Source organism: Solea senegalensis, linkage group LG4 (genome assembly GCF_019176455.1).
Source record: "Solea senegalensis isolate Sse05_10M linkage group LG4, IFAPA_SoseM_1, whole genome shotgun sequence".
Lineage (NCBI taxonomy): Eukaryota > Metazoa > Chordata > Actinopteri > Pleuronectiformes > Soleidae > Solea > Solea senegalensis.
In genome coordinates this window covers 20198184-20216697 of record NC_058024.1, presented here as the reverse complement: position 1 = coordinate 20216697, position 18514 = coordinate 20198184, and the positions used below count along the sequence as shown (strand labels likewise).

At 40.0% G+C, this 18514-nt stretch overlaps 2 protein-coding genes across 2 annotated transcripts; one reads left to right on the top strand and one right to left on the bottom strand.

Moving 5' to 3' along the window:
• Positions 1-1624: 1624 nt before the first annotated feature.
• Positions 1625-9337, top strand: rbck1 (RanBP-type and C3HC4-type zinc finger containing 1). Its single transcript, XM_044022880.1, has 13 exons — positions 1625-1693; positions 1963-2010; positions 3010-3154; positions 3435-3531; positions 3717-3915; positions 4056-4192; positions 4310-4483; positions 5084-5244; positions 5592-5688; positions 5811-5990; positions 6079-6177; positions 8001-8144; positions 8473-9337. Exons 2-13 carry the CDS (start codon positions 1971-1973, stop codon positions 8551-8553), a joined length of 1554 nt encoding a protein of 517 aa, XP_043878815.1. The 5' UTR covers positions 1625-1693; positions 1963-1970; the 3' UTR covers positions 8554-9337.
• A 2158-nt stretch (positions 9338-11495) lies between these two features.
• Positions 11496-18472, bottom strand: tbc1d20 (TBC1 domain family, member 20). The gene is made up of 8 exons (XM_044023526.1): positions 18032-18472; positions 17625-17810; positions 16590-16670; positions 15516-15702; positions 15236-15337; positions 14915-15056; positions 12732-12910; positions 11496-12523 (listed from the first exon to the last, which is right to left on the bottom strand). Exons 1-8 carry the CDS (start codon positions 18081-18083, stop codon positions 12259-12261), a joined length of 1194 nt encoding a protein of 397 aa, XP_043879461.1. The 5' UTR covers positions 18084-18472; the 3' UTR covers positions 11496-12258.
• Positions 18473-18514: the final 42 nt, after the last annotated feature.

Sequence of the window (18514 nt, the reverse complement as noted above, 5' to 3'; positions counted from 1 at the left end):
CTTGCCCCTCCCGCTGGAGCCGCTGTGATTGGCTCGTTTATCTGCGAGTCTAGATCAAAGTGTTGACCTGGTCAGATGGTTGTCTGACGATAAAGGTGAAACACAAGGAAAACGGTGTGTTTAATGCGTAAAATGTGTGCGTAAAACTAAAGTCAGCCTGCCGTCAAGAGTTTATCAACTTTATGTAGCTATAATGGATCATGACACACTATAGTTGATGTATGAAACCAGGTGTACAATACACAAAACAAAAGCTATATTACGTTACGATACGTTCACATCCAGTCATAGTCATCTTCTGTATGACTATGACCTGGACCTATGGAATTTGTTTTTGTCGATTAAAAAGTGTGAATGTGGGACGTTTAATTTACAATTCTAAATTCTATATCTAAAACTGTGCATTAAAAATGTCAGATTTCCCGTGTGATAATAGTCATACATGTCCTGAACACAACCCAGTCAGTCTTGTCCAGAATTTAATAATACTTCTCAAAGATGAGAATTTATTTAAATTAAAAAATGTGAATGTGGGACATTTACTTTGAAATTTCTACAGTAAAAATGTTTGTACAGTAAAAATGTCAGATTTCCAGTTTGCTAGTAGATATTATATGTGCTTGAGTACACAACTTTATCAGTCTTATTAAGAACTTATAAAGCGCTCTCTTTATGCAGTTGCTCAAACTCGTTCAAAGACATACAGTGCTCTCGCTGTTTTATTCTGAAAACCGGATGTCAATATCCTTACAAATTAGCTTGATTCAATGGTTCGCAGGCATTTTACTGTAAAAGCCTTTGTTAATAATGCGTTAAAATTCGGCGTCAGAGAGTTTGACCGCAGTACTGGGCGTGTTTGAGTAAAGTTTGAAGACGTATAGTCGTTAAGTTGAACACTATCAACATATAAAGCATAATAATGACGTGACGTGCCTGTCAACAGAAAATTACGGAGCCAAAACCAACTCACCCTCTTTGGTGAACTTCCGCAGGTGAAACAGGTAAAAAAAAAAAACCTACGTACCCAACGCCGGAAGTAACATAAACAAAAGTCAGCACATAAACTAAACTGTGATTTTGACATCTTTAATTTGTGTGTGTGTTCTCACAGTGCTATCGTTTTCCAATGACTAATTGCATATTTAATTTTTTCGAATTAAATATGCATGTGAACAGTATAAACAAAATTCTTCTTAAAGTTATTTTAGGAGTTTGGTTTGTGTTGTTGTTGTTTAACTGACTGTAAAGTCTCACTGTGTTTCACTGTGTTAGTATAACAGGAATATTGCAGAGATAAAATTGACAAATGCTGCCATCTGCTGGAACTTATTATTATGTTGTATTCTTATTCTTCTTATTATGTTGCTGTTGTATTTTATTGTTATTAATATTATTTTATTGCATTTCAACATCTTTTATTCTGTCTTGCCTTACATTGTTATTTTTCTCAATGGATTTGTAAAAATGTTGTATTTGATTTGATTAATATTATTTGTTGACCCTTTATTATAGCATGGATGGTTTCAACTTCAAAATAAAGGTCTCAACTCCAGACAGGAAACCTTTTTTTGCAGAACGACGAGGGGTGGAGCCGCAGAGAAGGGGGCGGGGGGTTAAACTATCTCTTCCTGAACTTAAGTTAGTTTCATTTTCTCTTGTACCTGGTCGTCGGCGGCCCTCAACTCTTACACAGGCAAGTGTAATTTTTACTTCGCGTAAACGCTTTGTTTCGTACAGACCAGAGAAAGAGTGTGTATGTGAGTGTGTGTGTGTGTGTGTGTGTGTGTGAGAGAGAGAGAGAGAGAGAGAGTGTGTGTGTGTGTGCGCGCGTGCGTGACAACGACTGCAACGAAATAAACTGAGGTTGGCTGTGAAGTTGTTTGTCTGTCAGACAGACAGCCTTGCTGTGTCATGTTTGTGTGTGTACGTGTCTGTTTACGCGTGTTTTGTGTGGTGTTTCAGGTGCAACCATGGCCTCTGAAACTGCACCTAAAGTCAATCTGAAGGAAGGTGAGCACGTCAACTTAAGTTTCGATTCCTATTACAATCAATATGACCCGATTTCTACTCAACCCCTGTCATTACAGGAGAGATGTCGCCACATTCTTCATTGTTTCTCAATGAAAACAACTTTATAAGTCACAAAATACGTTTGCATGCACAGCAATATTCACATTTCAACCCGATTGTCAAGAGGCTGAATGACACAGTGCCATGCAATAATCGTATTATAGGTTAATTAACGTGTGGTGTATTCTGATTTTAGTCACATAATATGTTTACTAGTCAGAATACAATACAGTTACAGTCCTTTTATTGGAGGTTTCACAGCAGTAGATATAATGTGGATGAGTCATAATTGTGTTATGCTGCTCTAACAGACTGTAACAATACAGATTGCAAGGAAACAGCATTCTAATGTGAAAAGTGTGAAGTAACGTAAAGCTCAAGAAAACACATTCATCATAAATAATGTGCAGCTTCCAGAAAGACAACTTGCATGAAATATTCATGTGTATATTTCTTATGACAGTCTATTCAGAATAAGGTCAATAATTGAATCATTGGTGTACATGTAAAGTGTCGCTTTGATCAGTCTGTCTTCAGTGTGAAGTGAGATTTGATTTTCTTTGACAATGTAACATATTTAATACATCTCAAACATAAGCAAAAATAAAAAAGACTGAAATGTTTTGATTATTCATTATATATAATACAGAAAACCATAACCCTTAATATGCTTCCTTAAATCTACATAGGCAGGTCCTGTACTGCCACTGTTTCTACAGAGGCCCAAACACTGGCTCTAGGGACGGTCTTTTGTTTTTGTATCGTATGTAAAGGCCTCTAAGTTCTGCAAGAAAAGGGAAAGTAAGGAGCAGGGTATTGAGTTTGCTGTCTGCAACATCACCTCTAGACGCCACACAGTCCTTCACACTGGTCTTGTGAGCGTGACATTGATAAAAACCGACATGATGACGTGAACCCCTGCCTCATTTTCCTTTGCAGCGGAAGAACTTGCTCTCTCTCTGAGTGAAGCTCTCAGCAGTGGGAACAGTGAAGAAGCAGTTAAACTGTGCCAGGAGCTGTCACAACTGTCTCTACCAGTCTCTGTCAATATCAACAGTCAGGCTTACCCTCAGGAATCCATAAGGTAGGACTCAACAGTGTGTAGGCACGTGTTCTCTCTCTTGCCAGATGTTTCTGAAACATAAATCTATAAACCTTTCGTGCACTTGGAGTTCCCTTTTTTTTCTTTGAAGAGAAGTGTTTATCTTTCTGGTTTTACATTGGAATTATGTAACAGTTAAAGCTTCAGAGTATGGCAAGTTATGAATGTCAAACGTGTATGCATGAGTGTGGTTAGTAGCTTCTATTTGGTTATACTGTGCAATATACAGAAATAAAATCAAAACAATGTTTCTGTGCTACAGGTTGAAGGTTGGAGTAGAGGATGCTCTGTCAGATACCTGCATTCCAATGACGCTTGTGGTTTCTCTTGATATGACAATTGCACAGCTGAAAGAAAAGGTACTGATGTGACATTAGTTTTGATTACATTAGCCTAACATCTATCAGTTTGACCTAATACGTTTTATAAAGATTTTTGTGGATTTATTTCAGTGTAACCAACGTTTCTGTTACTTTATTGTTGGTCATAATTACAAGTGAAAAAAGATTAATATGATTATATTCCTAATTTTTTCCCCCCACAGATCAGCCATGACTATGGGTTCTCACCTTTGCTGCAGCGGTGGGTGATTGGCAAGAGGTTGGCTCGAGACAAGGAGACACTGTACAACCACGGCGTCCGTCAGAATGGCGACCAGGCTTTCCTGTTCATCCGCTCTGCCCACACTGTTAAACTGACCCGGCATCAGCATAATATAGACCAAGAGCAGCAACGCATTGAGGGTCAGTTACACACACACATACACTGGTAAAACACTGAAGGCCAAAGCTGAACCGACATTGTTCAGTAATACCGTTTTTCTGTTATCGTTCATTACAGGTTGAATAGATTTTTTTAATGGGAAAATCATTTATTTTCTTAGGCATTGTGGAGTCAATGGAGACAATGCACCTTTTTCCCAGAGGGCTGGGCGGAGGTGGCGGACAGAAGGCAGCTCCTCCTCCTCTTCCTGCTAAACCCCCAACTGTTCCTAAACCTGCTGTGCTTCCTAAACCTCAGGTGAGAATACAACATCTGCCTGAGCCCATAAGTCTGCTGATGCACTGTAAGTTTACGTAGTGTGTGTCCATTGGCTGCACAACCATATATACCATATTCATTTGTGTGTGTGTGTAGCTGGGCTGGGCCTGCACTATTTGCACTTTTGTGAACAAGCCAACGCGTCCTGGTTGTGAGATGTGCGGAGGGGAACGGCCTGAGAATTATAAGGTGCCAGAGATCTATCAGCCGGACCAGGAGGAAATTCTACGAATTCAGCAGGAAAAGTTGGCCATGTTGCAGTATGAACAGGTAACAGAAGCAGCCATAAACCAGGATTCATGAAACCTTTTTTCAGCCCGTTGACAAACTCAGTATCTGTATACATTTGACCCAACCCCGGCCAATAGTTTTCTCCTCGTGTAGAGAAGAGGTTGTTCCATAAAGTATTTTATAGGCAACACCCACACAACCAAAAATGACAATTACTAGACACAGTGTTCAAATCTGACTAAATTCTGAGTCATTACTGATCAGATTTAATAGTTTACATTCATAACTACAAGTGTCTTGCAACTGACTTTAATGTGAACACGACTCCTCTCTCAAATAGCACACACACGCACATTGATATTTCAACAACAGAAACATATCATATTTAATTTATTTGTCATATTTAAGTCCACTCGGTATTGTGGGACAGGTCTATAACGTCAACTCTCAGTGCATGTATATTGAAAAAATATGTAGAAAAAAATAAATTGATTTGAAAATTGGACTTGATGCTTGAATGTCCACACAGCCCAACAAAAAAATACCAGTCAACAGTCATTAGCTGCTTCTTTTTTACTGTATGTTGGTAATAATTATATGTTAATAATTAATGAATCTCTCCCTTACATTGCGATGAAGGCTCAGAAAGAAGAACGAGAGATGAACTACATGTACTTGTTGGCAACAGATGAACAGAATCTTATCTCCAATGCCACGGAAATAGACTGTCCCATCTGCTTCAATACTGTGGGACCAGAAGAAGGCATTGTGCTCAGAGAGTGTCTACACACCTTCTGCAGGTCAGATAGTATAGTATAGTAGTATATGTATATATATATAAACATATATATATATATATATATATATATAATATATATATATATATGTATATATATATATATAAATATATATACATACATATACATATATATATATATATATATATACATACATACATACACACACACACACACACACACATCATATGTATATATATATATACACATATATATACACACACATATATATATACACATACATATATATATATATATATATATATTTTGTCTGTATATCTTACTGTATATGCATTTCTTCTTTTGCACATTTCAATCTGTGTTTGTGTGAACTGTATGTCCTTGTTAAGGGAGTGTTTACATGAGACAATCGTGAACAGTCAAGATGCTGAGGTTGCGTGCCCCGATGTATGTGATAGCAAGCTACTAGATCGGGAAATCAAAGCGGTAAGAATCATTTTGGATATATTTAAAAACAAACAAACAAAAAAAACAGCCGACGGAGGAATAATGTGCATACATATCACCCTTTCTCTGTCTCTCTGTTAACTGTATGATCCTGGATGCAGCTGCTCACAGAGGAAGAGCACCAGCGGTTTCTGGAGTTGCGCTTGATAATCGCAGAGAGCCGCACGGACCACAGCTTCCACTGTCAGACTCCCAATTGTCGAGGATGGTGCGTCTACGAGGATGAAGTCAATGAATTCCTCTGTGAACTTTGCCAAATCACCAACTGTATCCTCTGCAAGGTAGATTTGTTTAACTTTCTATGTTAAACAAGTTTTTCTATGTGTAGTAACAGCATTGAACATAAGGGATTCTGTGATGTTTTTTAAGGCCATCCATACAGGCATGAACTGCAAAGATTACCAGGATGACCTGCGCATCCGAGCACAAAACGACCAGGCGGCTCAGCAAACCAAGCTGATGCTAGAGGTACATCGACTTTAAAAGGATTTTAAATCCTTCTGTCTCTTTATTTCTGCTGATACATAAACTTGCACACACTGACACACAACATACTTATCTGTTCAGTCAGACTGGACAGTCCCGTAGAGCAGGGGTTCCCAACCTTTTTTCCTTGAATCCTCCCTTGCTTGTGTCCAGGACAAACCAGGCCCCCCTGACCCGAACCCGTCGCACACAAGGTTCATATGCAAAAATAAACAGCAGTTGGAGGTTTTTGTTCCTCTTGTCACAGTGTGTATAGATAAAACTGTGCTTCCATTGAATCAAAACCAAGGTATTGCCTTGTTTTCTTTTTTGATACCGGTGAGTCTGTTACGACCAGGCCGAGGCAACAAGTCAAACAAACCATTTTAAAGGCTTATTTAAAATCAAGTACAACATATCTGCTGGCAGTCTGGCTGTGAGTGGTTTGAGGAAATCCCCTGCAGCTGGGATGTTCAGGCCTCTTATTCAGATTCCTTCCGTGCAGGACCAATCAGCTCCCAGGATCCACCTAGACTCAATCACACACGTCATTTACTCAAACATGCACACCTGCGACCCATCTCACGCTCACATGCAGACACATACATACAGGGAAAAAGCAGTCACGACAGTCGTAACACCTCCCCCCTTGAAAGAGAAAAAACAGACTGAACTGCAAAGTAAACTCCACCACGCGAAGATCCACTGATCTGTGGAGAGACATCATCCCACTCAAAAAAAACATCACAATTGCACACAATAAATACAACAGTCACAAATAAGTGACCAACACACAAAGTGGACTGCATCAACCATAACAAAAATGGTCACTGTAGTCAACCACTGACCACACACTAATGTTGCCAATTTACACCTAAGCTGCAACTGAAAAGTGACTCAACGAACATGGAGTACAGTTACCACAAAAAAAAAGGTCACAACCCACAGGTTACTGTAACCAAAGTATTTGTTGTGACTAAACAAGTGATTTGAATTAAATTCGTAAAGTGCAAAAACTGAGGAAAAAGTAAAGAGACACCCAACCTATCAGGATGAAGCTAAGCCTAGCATCACTGAAGACCAGGCGTAGTCAACAGCAACACTCTGAAGCGTGCCCGCACTCAGGATTACCGCCAAAAATAAGAAAGGCAAAATAATAAAGTGGCAAGGTTGTATGTATGCAATCTGTATGCAGACACATACTCACACGGACCCTGGGGTCGTAACAGAGTCTTTGGTACTTCTCACACAACAGGAACGTGGTCAGGTGTTGGTGATAGATAGCTTTAAATAGATAAATAGAGGGTCTGAGATTATACTAGGGATCAAGCTGAAGAATTTTGGGAGAATCTCCAGAGTGACTTGTGTTGTGTGGGCATTTTCACACATGTAGTCCCTCTGAGGGTACTCTTTCGGTTTCGGTTCACGTCGGACAGCAGATATAGAAAGCAAACAAAATGAGAAAGCAAACAGAGAGTGGAAACAGTAACAGAAAAAGAAAATGGAAACTGAAAGAAATCAGACGCTGCATCAGACCCCCCAGTTTCCTGCTTTAGTTTAGGTTTCACAACCACACATCTGTTATTGTGAATAGCAACTTTAATGAGATAACTGTACGTTGTTTTGTGACTACGTTTTTGTTTACTTTGAGTAAGTACTGATAATTTAAAAATACATGTGTGTTGCACCGGTAGCCATTTGATATTGTTCTTCTTGTTTACTTTGAGAAATGATGTAGTTACACTGCAAGTGGTATTTAGTAATGCTCATATCTACTCCATGACTACATCGCACAAACTACACCGTGTCACTGTATTTCACTTCAGGCTTTAGTGCAGAATGGAGAGGCCATGAAATGTCCCCGGTGTGACGTCATCGTCCAGAAAAAGGACGGCTGCGACTGGATCTGCTGCTTGATGTGCAAGACGGAAATCTGCTGGGTCACCAAACAAGCTCGCTGGGGACCAAATGTAAATGCACACACACACACACAGCAACAATGACCATGTTTCTCAATAACTGAGCAACTATAAGAGTGAGTTGGCATCCAAAATACCAGAACCCTGGGACTTTTTGAGTCATGACCCAGTGGAATAACCAGGTTATTCCAGGCACGTTCTCATTTGGCCCACGTTTTGTATGGCTGCCTGGGTTTGCCTGCATGGACCTGCCAGTGAAAGCTAAATTGAATTCGGCCATCACTCATTTCACATGTGCTTTAAAATTCAGTTTGACCTGTACTTTTATCATTTTCTCTCTCTCTCTCTCTTTTTTTTGTTTTCAAATTTTATTTCACAGGGCCGCGGTGACACATCAGGTGGCTGCAAATGTCGAGTGAACAATCAGCCTTGCCATCCAAACTGCCAGAATTGCCACTGAGGGCAAATACCCCCAAAGAACAAATACTGCACACTATCTCATCTCAAGAAAAGCAAACCTCGTCTGATGCTTGGTCTGCGTTCACGTATTCTTTTGATGTCTTTTTCTGACTCTTACGATTGCACGATGACAGGACGTCGTGCAGTGTCTGCTGCTCTTTGCTGGTGTGGTCTCCACACACGATAACACTGTGTGCATTAACTATGCAAAATGACTACCAGGTTTAAAATATACACACACATATAAATACTGTATATTTATATGTATGTGTATAAATTCAAAAGTCATAGTTTGATCAGGCACAAGAATCTACTCATTCTTTACATACAACTACAAACAATAAACTATTACCCACTACAACTACCAACAATATACATTTATTTAAAACCTTTTTTTCCTCACTACTTAGAATCTACCGAAGTGATTGATTTTGTGATGGAAATATTAAGCAAGTGCTTTCACTCAGTCGACTTAATCTTTCTTTTACGGTGAAGGATGTTTTACATGTTTGCACAAAATTAACGTGTTCACGGAAAAACTGTGAATTAAAGACTTATGGAATATGTTTATATGTGGCATGTTGTAAAAAAATTAAAATGCTGTAGCATTGTCAGGTATTTGGTTCTCCGTTGTACTAAAGTGTTCATTCAACACTTTCATTTATGTACTTTACTAAACTTTTTTTTTTTTCTCAGTGTGTGGATTCGAGACAATGAAGTTGTTGGGTTTCATCATTTGAAAGATTTTTTTTTAAAGTATTTTTTATTAAATTTGCCGTGTCTACGGATTAAATAAAAAATTTAACTTTGTGTTTGGAAGTGTGTGTTTTATTGTCTCTGCTGCCTGAGCAGCAAGATGCAACAAACCACCTGAAATACTTTTTAGCTCCAACAAAATCCAAGGAACTGTACAATGATTATTTCTGCTGTTTGTGAACTTATACTTGTCATTAAATTCACTTCAAGAGTGATCAACATACACATAATCATAACATCATTTATGTCATACAATGGTTGAAAGATCTTACATTTAATTTGACTTATTCTATTATCTTTTTTAGGTTTAGGTCAGGGGTGTCAAACTCATTTTTGTTCAGGGGCCACATACAGCACAATTTTATCTCAAGTGGGCCGGACCAGTAAAAATAGTAAAATAATAGCATAATAACCTATGAACAACAATAACTTTTTCTCCTTAGTTTTACATTTAATGAAGGATATTTTTACAAAACATGACATTTCTTGAGAAATATAAGTGCAATTTCAACATTATCGTGCCTAAATGTACTATTTACACATCACACTGGATCTAAAATGGCACAAACAAAATCGTAGTGTGAAATTTTAACAAATTCATCCTGTGGGCCGGATTGGACCCTCTGGCGGGCCGGATCTGGCCCCCGGGCCGTATGTTTGACACCCCTGGTTTAGGTTTTAGATTATATTTTCTTAGTAGTTGCACATGTTTTGGTTGTCTGACCTTTACAGTGCAGCGTTTTAAGCAAGACCAGGATGTAAATTTCTTTTCTGACCATGATCTTTTTTCTCATTGGTTTAAATGAGCTCCAGCTTGTGTAAATGTGATGTTGAAAACTGAAGTTTTTTCTGCACAAACACAAAAGCTAATCACAAATAAATCCCTTTACATGTGTAAATTTGTCCTAATAACCACACAAATGACACTGTCACTTACGTTTATTGGCAGTCTGCTGTACAACTTAACGTATGACAAAAAAACAAAAAAAAACAAACCCATAAAAGGCAGATAAATAATTTAGTGCAATGAAATTGTGTGAAAACCACTGAGTGGAGATCCATGTTGCAACACTGCCGAGCAGCTGTTTTATCAGGCACCTCAGAGCATCTAAGGTCATGTTCCAGGTCACCTTCGTTTCAGTCAGTTTGTAGAGCTTTCACCAACTGACTCAGCAGTTCACGACAACGCAATAAAATGAAAAAAAAAAGACCGCCCCCAAATGTGACTTACATAGGTTATAGTGTGTTTTCAGTTGACTGGTTTTTGTGCTATCCAGTGCAGGTGACTACATCTTATTTGAAGGTAGTATGTAGGATTTAGCACCATCTATTGGTGAAGTTGCATGTTGCAGCTGACTAGCTCTCACCGCACACCCTTGCTCTTCAAGCATAATAGGAGAATTAGCCTTCAGTTATCATCAGAACTCAGAAGGTGTTTCATTTGGCCATTCGAAAAATGGTGGCCCACTCCTGATGTAAATATAAAAGGCTCATTCTGTGGCAATGACAACAATACATTCAGGTATTTGTACACTCACAAAACAAACCAACCCCCAAAATATGGAAATAATTTCGCCTAAATCTTACACACTGGACCTTTAAGCCTGAACATGTCAGTTCAAACAATAGACAAAGACTTCAGGAACCACCTCAATTATAGCACGATGAACTATGTAATGAATGGTCACAATAATATACTACTATCTTATGTTCAGACACTGTATTCAGACGAGTGGCGTGCATTATTTAAAATTAAAATATCAAATGAAAATGACTGGAACATTGAAATGGGCTGGACCGTCTCTGAAATGCTAACGCTGTCCACACTACACTCTAAACAGTCAAGTTTGATTTATGGCATGAGCTCAAGTCAGAAATCTATTTTAAAGCAAAACAAAATGTTGAACAGTAGTAATTTCTGACAGGAGCGCCCTTTTGCAGTAGGAGTGAGCACAGTGCCTGCCAAACCAATTTTAAAGCGATATTGCAAAATCAAAGCAGCGAGCAAAAACTGGGTCACCCACTCTGCCATTCCAACTTATTTTACTCGCTTTTTTGCAGCTGTGATCAAATGCTACACCGCATTTAGTGAGTGTGTTGCTGAGTTATGAGGAAAGATGTCATCATCGCCTCCCAAAGAAATTCGAGTGGAGTGACAGGGGAAAGCTCTTGTAAACCACTCGAGTGTTGTAGTTAACATCTTTTTATTTCCAGGACTGTGAACCATTCACTCCAATCTGAGACCTAATCTGCAGATTTAAGTTTTACTTGCATTAGTTGACCCCAGCGAAAAATTAAATGTGTAGTCAAGGGTGTCAAATTAAATTAAAAACAATAAAATGGTGACCTTAAAAAGTGCCTATGTGACAAAGAAGCATGTGTATGCAGCTTGTGACATACCTACACATTAATAAACAGTAAATTATACAAAGAGAGGATTCCATCAATCCTCTATTTGGTCTCATCCAGGTATCAAATATATAACAAACAGGGTGCAACCACACGCACACACGCATATCAGTTCTCTTAATTGGCAGCAGTTACAAGTGTGGTGAGTCCACCAAGCGTTCAGTATTAATCTATGTGAGCATAACTCAATACCAGACTATCCTAATACCAAATATAAATTAACTATAATAATGACACCATCAATAATAGTTCTTAAGTGTTACAGTGTGTCTCATTACAAAAGGGTGCATTCTTCAATTCAGGACCGCAGCTGTTAGAACTTGTACTCCTGGAGTCACACAAAGGTCTCTCTTCACTGAGTAAGATGCTCACATCCTAGTAGAGGGAAGAGGAGCGTTACCTGGAGAGTACACTCCAGATGTTGTTACCAACTGCAGGGTCTGTGGTTTAGTTCATTAAAGGGTTCTTTGATGACAGACCCACCAAGTAGATTAAAAGCACTCAGGGACAGATAAGTCGAGCAGGAGTGAAAATGATCAGTTCAGGGAAACAGGTCTAGTTTAGGAGCCCACTCCAGGGCGGTGTTGACCACGGCGAGAGCTGCTGCCCCTAAAGCCACTGTCAGACCCATGACAGCCAATCGAACAAACCGCCGTGCTGCCGAAGGCTGAGCCACTGCTACAACTGAGGTGGCCGCGGAGCTCTCCAGCGCTGCCTGTTTTTGTTTACGTCGGCGACGGAGAACTGAGTCTGGGCGCTGTTGCGTGGACGCAAGATCAAAGTCCTTAAATGTAGAGGCCGCCACGCTTCGAAGGAAAATATAAAAAATGCATGGGGAGAGAGAGAAAATTAAATTATTAATGGAAGAAATGTAAAGTGGAGTCTTTCCGAATAAGTATTTTGCAGCTTATAATAAGAGTGTGTCAGTCAGTGAGCGTAAATGGAGAAGCAGAGAAATAAAACAGTCACACTACTGAGGTGAGCAATGTTCTGTGAAGGTAAGCAGACGGTTACCTGTCATGCGAGGAGGCTTCTTTAGCTAGTTCAGAGGGAGGAAACTGAACAAAAAGGTCTCCTGCTCGGCTGATGAGTGTCTCGTACGGCAGGTCCTGGGGAATCTGAGAGAGCAGATGATGAACCATGGCCATGTCGCATTCACACTCCAACACCTCCTCCTCTCTGTACAGCACAATCTGCAACACAGGTGCAAATAACACACGCGGGCACATTTGTCATTTAAAAGGCCACAACGGTCCAACTGTATCAATGATACATAGCCACTTTATGAACTTAATCTGATGTTAGGGGTTTATGCAGCTGCTGTGTGCTAAGCAGGGGTTAGACAAATTGACGAATTAAATAAAAATGGATTCATAACATACATTATCTCAAGGCACTTTACATAGTAAGGTCAAGACTTCTACAATTATTCTAGAGCGTGTCAACTGTTCACACAATGAGTAAGCGCTTGGCGACAGTGGAGAGAAGGGAAAAAATCCCTTTTAACAATAAGAAATCTCTGGCAGAACCAAGACTCCAATTGTACAGCTTTGACCGCTTTATGTAGGACAGAGGAGAGAGGGGAGGGGGATAGTGAAGGAGAGGTAGAAGGAAAGGGGAATCAGTATCTTAGAGAGGAGAAGCTAGAGGAGAGATAGAGACCAGATAATATTTTAGGAGTCAAGACTCTCCATCATTTGTGTCCTCATCTGTCCTCATGTCCTCCTTTACAATCTCCATCAACCGTCTCTGTGGTCTTCCCTTTTTCCTCCTGCCTGGCAGCTCCATTTTCAACATCAATTGTTAGATATAATAATAACTCTACCTCCACTGCACAGATTCTCTCACTTCCAAACATAATTTCTAATCCTGTTCATCCTGGTCACCTCCAGCTCCACCTCCTGGCTTTAACACAGTGCCCCAGTCTTTTCCTGCTATCCTTCTGTCACACATCACCTCTGACACTCGTCTCCACCCACTCCACCTTGCCTGTACTCCTTTCTTCACCTCTCTTGTCCACTGTCCAATGCATTGGATGGTTAAACCCGCCCAGGTATTTAAACTCATCCACTTTCCCTACCCCTACTCCTTGAAACGTCACCGTACCGCTGTCATTCACGCACATGTAATACGTTTCACTCCTCCTCACCTTTGTTCCTTTTCTCTTCAGTGCAGACCTCCATCTCTCCAGGCTCTCATCCACCTGCTCCCTACTCTCAATACAGATTACAATATCATCTGCAAATGCTTTTGCACTAGAGCAGTTGCATCATTGAAGGGGCTCAAAACTGATCCCTGATGTAATCCCACCTTCACCTTGAACCCACCCGACACTCCAGCTTCACACCTCACCACTGTCTCATTGTCCTCATACATGCCCTGCACCACCCTCACATACGTCCTCATACAGTACAGTTCCTCTCTTGGCGCCCAATCATGAGCTTTCTCTAGATCCACAAAGACACTGCAACTCGTTCTGGCCTTCTCTATACTTCTCCGTCAGCACTCTCAAAGCAAACGGCATATCTGTGCTACTCTTTCTTGGCATGAACCCAAACTGCTGCTGCTCACTGATCTTCACTTCTTTACTTAACCAAGCTTCAACAACTCTTTCCTATCTATATTCATGATGGTGTGGCCGATCAAATGTATACTGCTGTAGTTACTGTAGTTCTGCACGTCACCCTTGTTTAAGAATGATAACAGTAATGAAATTATCATCACGTATCACTATTAGCCATTAAAGCTGGAATAGGAAGCTTTAAAAATAAAAATAATTGATTGTTGGGTGTCATCCCAGGGTTGTTTTGGGATTAGCATTAGATGAGCAACCTATCCTCTCATTGAACAGCTCTGAGAACATTTTAAATCTCTTATCAAGGGTCATATTTCCTCTAGGCTGTATAAATCAATTGTCTTACATTATGCTGAAAGGTTATTATGGAATAATTGCTCAATAATACCAAAATATACAGACATATAATAGCGTCTAACTGCAGCCCTCATAATTGACAAATTATTCAGCATATCACTATCCTGAATTAACAAGCCTCTGTACAGTGACAAAAAAGTTGAGCAGAGGCTTACAGTAAATGGCCTCTGGCTTACATCAGTAAATCAATAAATAAAGCTCATATAATTGCCCTCGCCCCTGATTAAGGAGGCCTTAAACGTTACAGTGATAACAGGAAACTCACCACAGCAGCAAAGTAGATAGGCATCAGAGGATGGCAGGCCAAGAAGAAGTCATACAACCGGACGACGTGGCGAAAGTCTGACAGGACGTGCCCAAACCAGGTGATCAGCCAACTGAGAGCAAAGACTGTACCCACTTCAGCCCTATGAGTCAGAAAATGGCAAAGATTGTCTCAGTGTAATCTTGTTCTTATCCTCCAGGGAAAAATAACTTTGTTAGTACTCTAGACATTGAACATACATTGAAAATAATAGAGCTTGGGCCTTTATCAGTTTATAACTCCTTTGTTTCCTTTGGTCACAAAAATAACAGAGAACCTTACTGTTGCATGAAGTCATGGACCTCTGGGTTGACCCTCTCAATGATGGGCATCAAATAGTTCAGAATATGTTTTGTGTTGTCCATTGTGGGATCCATGAAGTCCCTGAGCAAGGGGATGAACGAGAGAGAGGCCATTGTGAAACAAAAAAGGAAAGAGAAACGATATATTCAACTCAACATGTAGACACCAAGGACTGAAAAAAGAAGACATCTACAGGAACATACTGTACATGCACATGCATACATTAATATGTTTATCAAGATCTATGAAAATTGTGTACCTGAGGTGATGTGTGGAGAGCTTTTCCACCAGAGCAGTTGCAAGACGCTCTCCCAGGACCAATAAGAAGGTGACAACAATGTCATGGTAGCCCTGATAATAGTGCAGCTGGGGATTACGTTTCAGAACTCTGAGGATGATGTCAATTAGTTCTTCTTGGAGACCCTCTCTTTGTTCATCTGGCATACCTGTACAGAAAAAAGTTATCTCAACCTTTAGGTAGGACCCAACACCAACAATATTAACGTTTTTCCAATGCAATTCCACTTTAATTTGTTCTGTTGAATAACACTTTTTGTGTCTTACACCACAATAAAGATCTGAATAATAATTAAAAAGCTTGAATGGAAACACATTGCTGGTTAACCTAGGTCAAAAATCCCTGAATGAATGAATTAAAAGTAAGTGAATTTATGATGTGATTTCATAACGTCAATGATCCAGACACTTAAGACATGCATACCACTCTGATTTCTTTCAAAAATACATTAATTCTGCTCCAGAAACACATGTGATCCACACTATCCTGGCGTTTTAGAGCCCCAAAGTGGACACATATTAAAAAGCTACTTGCTGCGTTTTATGGACTGGGATAAACAGAGACCTTTGGAAACGATGATGCAGATGCCCGCATTTAATTACCAATTGGGTCTTATCAGCAGCAGCTACACTATCAGCTGTGAGTGAAACACTTGGCTAACATTTAACTTTCAATTTTCTGAAAAACAAATCCCTGTTCTGTTCACCATTGTAGTTTCCTGTTTGTCATACTCTCTAATACCACAGCGGAGAAAAAAACAATTTCCTGTTTTCACCAGCATGTGCAAGTCTAATGTCTACTGTTGCACCGTTACAGTCGTAAGTCATGAACCCTAAACCTACAGACATTTATTATGGAGGAAGGTTACTACCACCTGAAAACTCTATGTAAAACAAAATATGAGCCTAACAGGTATAACTTAGCACAGCTAAGTTAAGCATGCTTCTCTTGAGGTGAATCAGGTGAATCACTCCTAACTGACAACACACCAATACACATGAATTGATTCGAATTGTGTGGTTTGTCAGTGCTTACCTGGTGGAAACCTCCGCAATGAACGCTGGACGTCCAGCAGGACCTGGTTGTAATCCTTGTTATTCTCTCGCTCCACCGTCTCTAGACAACACATGTCACCATTAGCACAGCTTTGATTTTAAATAAACAGCGAGAAGTGAGCATGCACCTGCTTACACTCTGATGATTTAATATCTATCATGTTCTAGGAATAGTAAAGGTTATGAGTGCTGGGCCATATACCTTACACATGATAGATGTAACCTGCAGTATTCTGTGTGAACAAGTAGCTAACATAAGTACCTGGCTTATCTACAGCTTGTAATAGCATTGAAACAACAGATGAATTCACCCAAAACAATTTGTTTCCCTAGATGCCAAAAGTGACTCACTCATGTGCGATTCATTTTGATAATGGTAAACACAAGAGCAGTTTATGATGAAGCATTTAGTGTTAAAAAATATATTTGAATCCAGAGGGTTGCTGTTTCAGTGACAGTGCTGTGTGACCAAATCGCACAATTAAACCATGTTACATCCTTACTGTCAAACTGAGAAAATACCAAATGGTGAGAATAAGTAGTCTAAATATAACTGGTTGTGTGACTTGTGTGCATGTGATGAATACTTTCTGGTTTAATACTGTTATAGGTTTCTTATGGTACTGTGTAATAAGGATTCTAACCCTGAGATTTTCAAAATGTTGATACTTGCAATTACAGTTATTAGTCATACACTGTCATTTGAGTTTTTTCTGTACCTATTTTGAGAAACCATTGTTTAACGTTAGCCTTGATATTAGAGCTGCAACTAACGATTATTTTCATAATTGATTAATCTGTCGATTATTTACTTGCTTCATCGATTAATTGTTTGGTCCATAATATATCAGAAAACCAAACCAAACAAAAAATTTGACCGGGAAATTAAGATGTTCTCAAATATCTTTTTTGATGATATCTTCACTCTTAACTATTTCTTTGTTATGCCACCCCGCCTAAACCTGTTGCCACTCCTTTGCCACCCCATGTAAAATGTTCCAGATCCGCCACTGACCTGGCTCCTGATCCAGGACCTGAGAGGGGACGTTGAGTAGGCGAGGCCACACTTGACAGCGGATCTCATCAGTCAGCAGTCCTCCTTCACTTATAGCCATTCTCCTTAGTGCTGCCACATCCACCGGACTCACGCTGAGGGCCTGAGTGATGTCCGCTATTTTCCTCTTTCGCCTGCTGTCCCAGTCTAAGACAGACACACACACAAACACAATGGTTACATCGTTAGCGTACGCCTGTTAGCACACTAACTGATAGCGGGACAAGATTAGCTTAGCTGCATGTGTGTGCTTCACAAGAAGTACAATTAGAGACTACAGCTATAGCTTTACGTCTTGTCCCCAGTAGACAGTAAGACAACATGAACTGGACCCAATCAACTAAAAGCGACATGGTTCTTGTCGTTACCGTGTTGCCCATTCATTTGGGACGACGCACCAACACTTCTGCATGTCTTCATTTTGCTGTCCACTTTGTGTGTTGTTCTTGTTAAATAACGTCCATTCTTGTCATATGTTGTCTGGTGAAACCCTTCGCTGCTGCTACTGCTGCAGATTGAGGCTAGCCCTGTAGTTAGCAAGGCCAGCCTCGTACAAACAGGACAACGTTAGTTAGCTGGACAGCTATTCCCCAAGCTAACGCTACTACGCTGCCCTGGTCCCGATACAAATATTCTTTGCAATACTGCCATCGTCGTGCAGATTTATGACAAAACTGAACTGACAAAACTGAACTGACAAAAACCGCTAGACAGCAGAGCAAGAAGGCAACATGTCTCAAACTGGCGAAGCAGCTACATGTTTACACTACTACACGATTAGCGGAAGCGACCAAAGGTATACGTGTTCCTTCTTCCTTCCTGCACTGACTGACTCATCAGGAGGTCAAGAT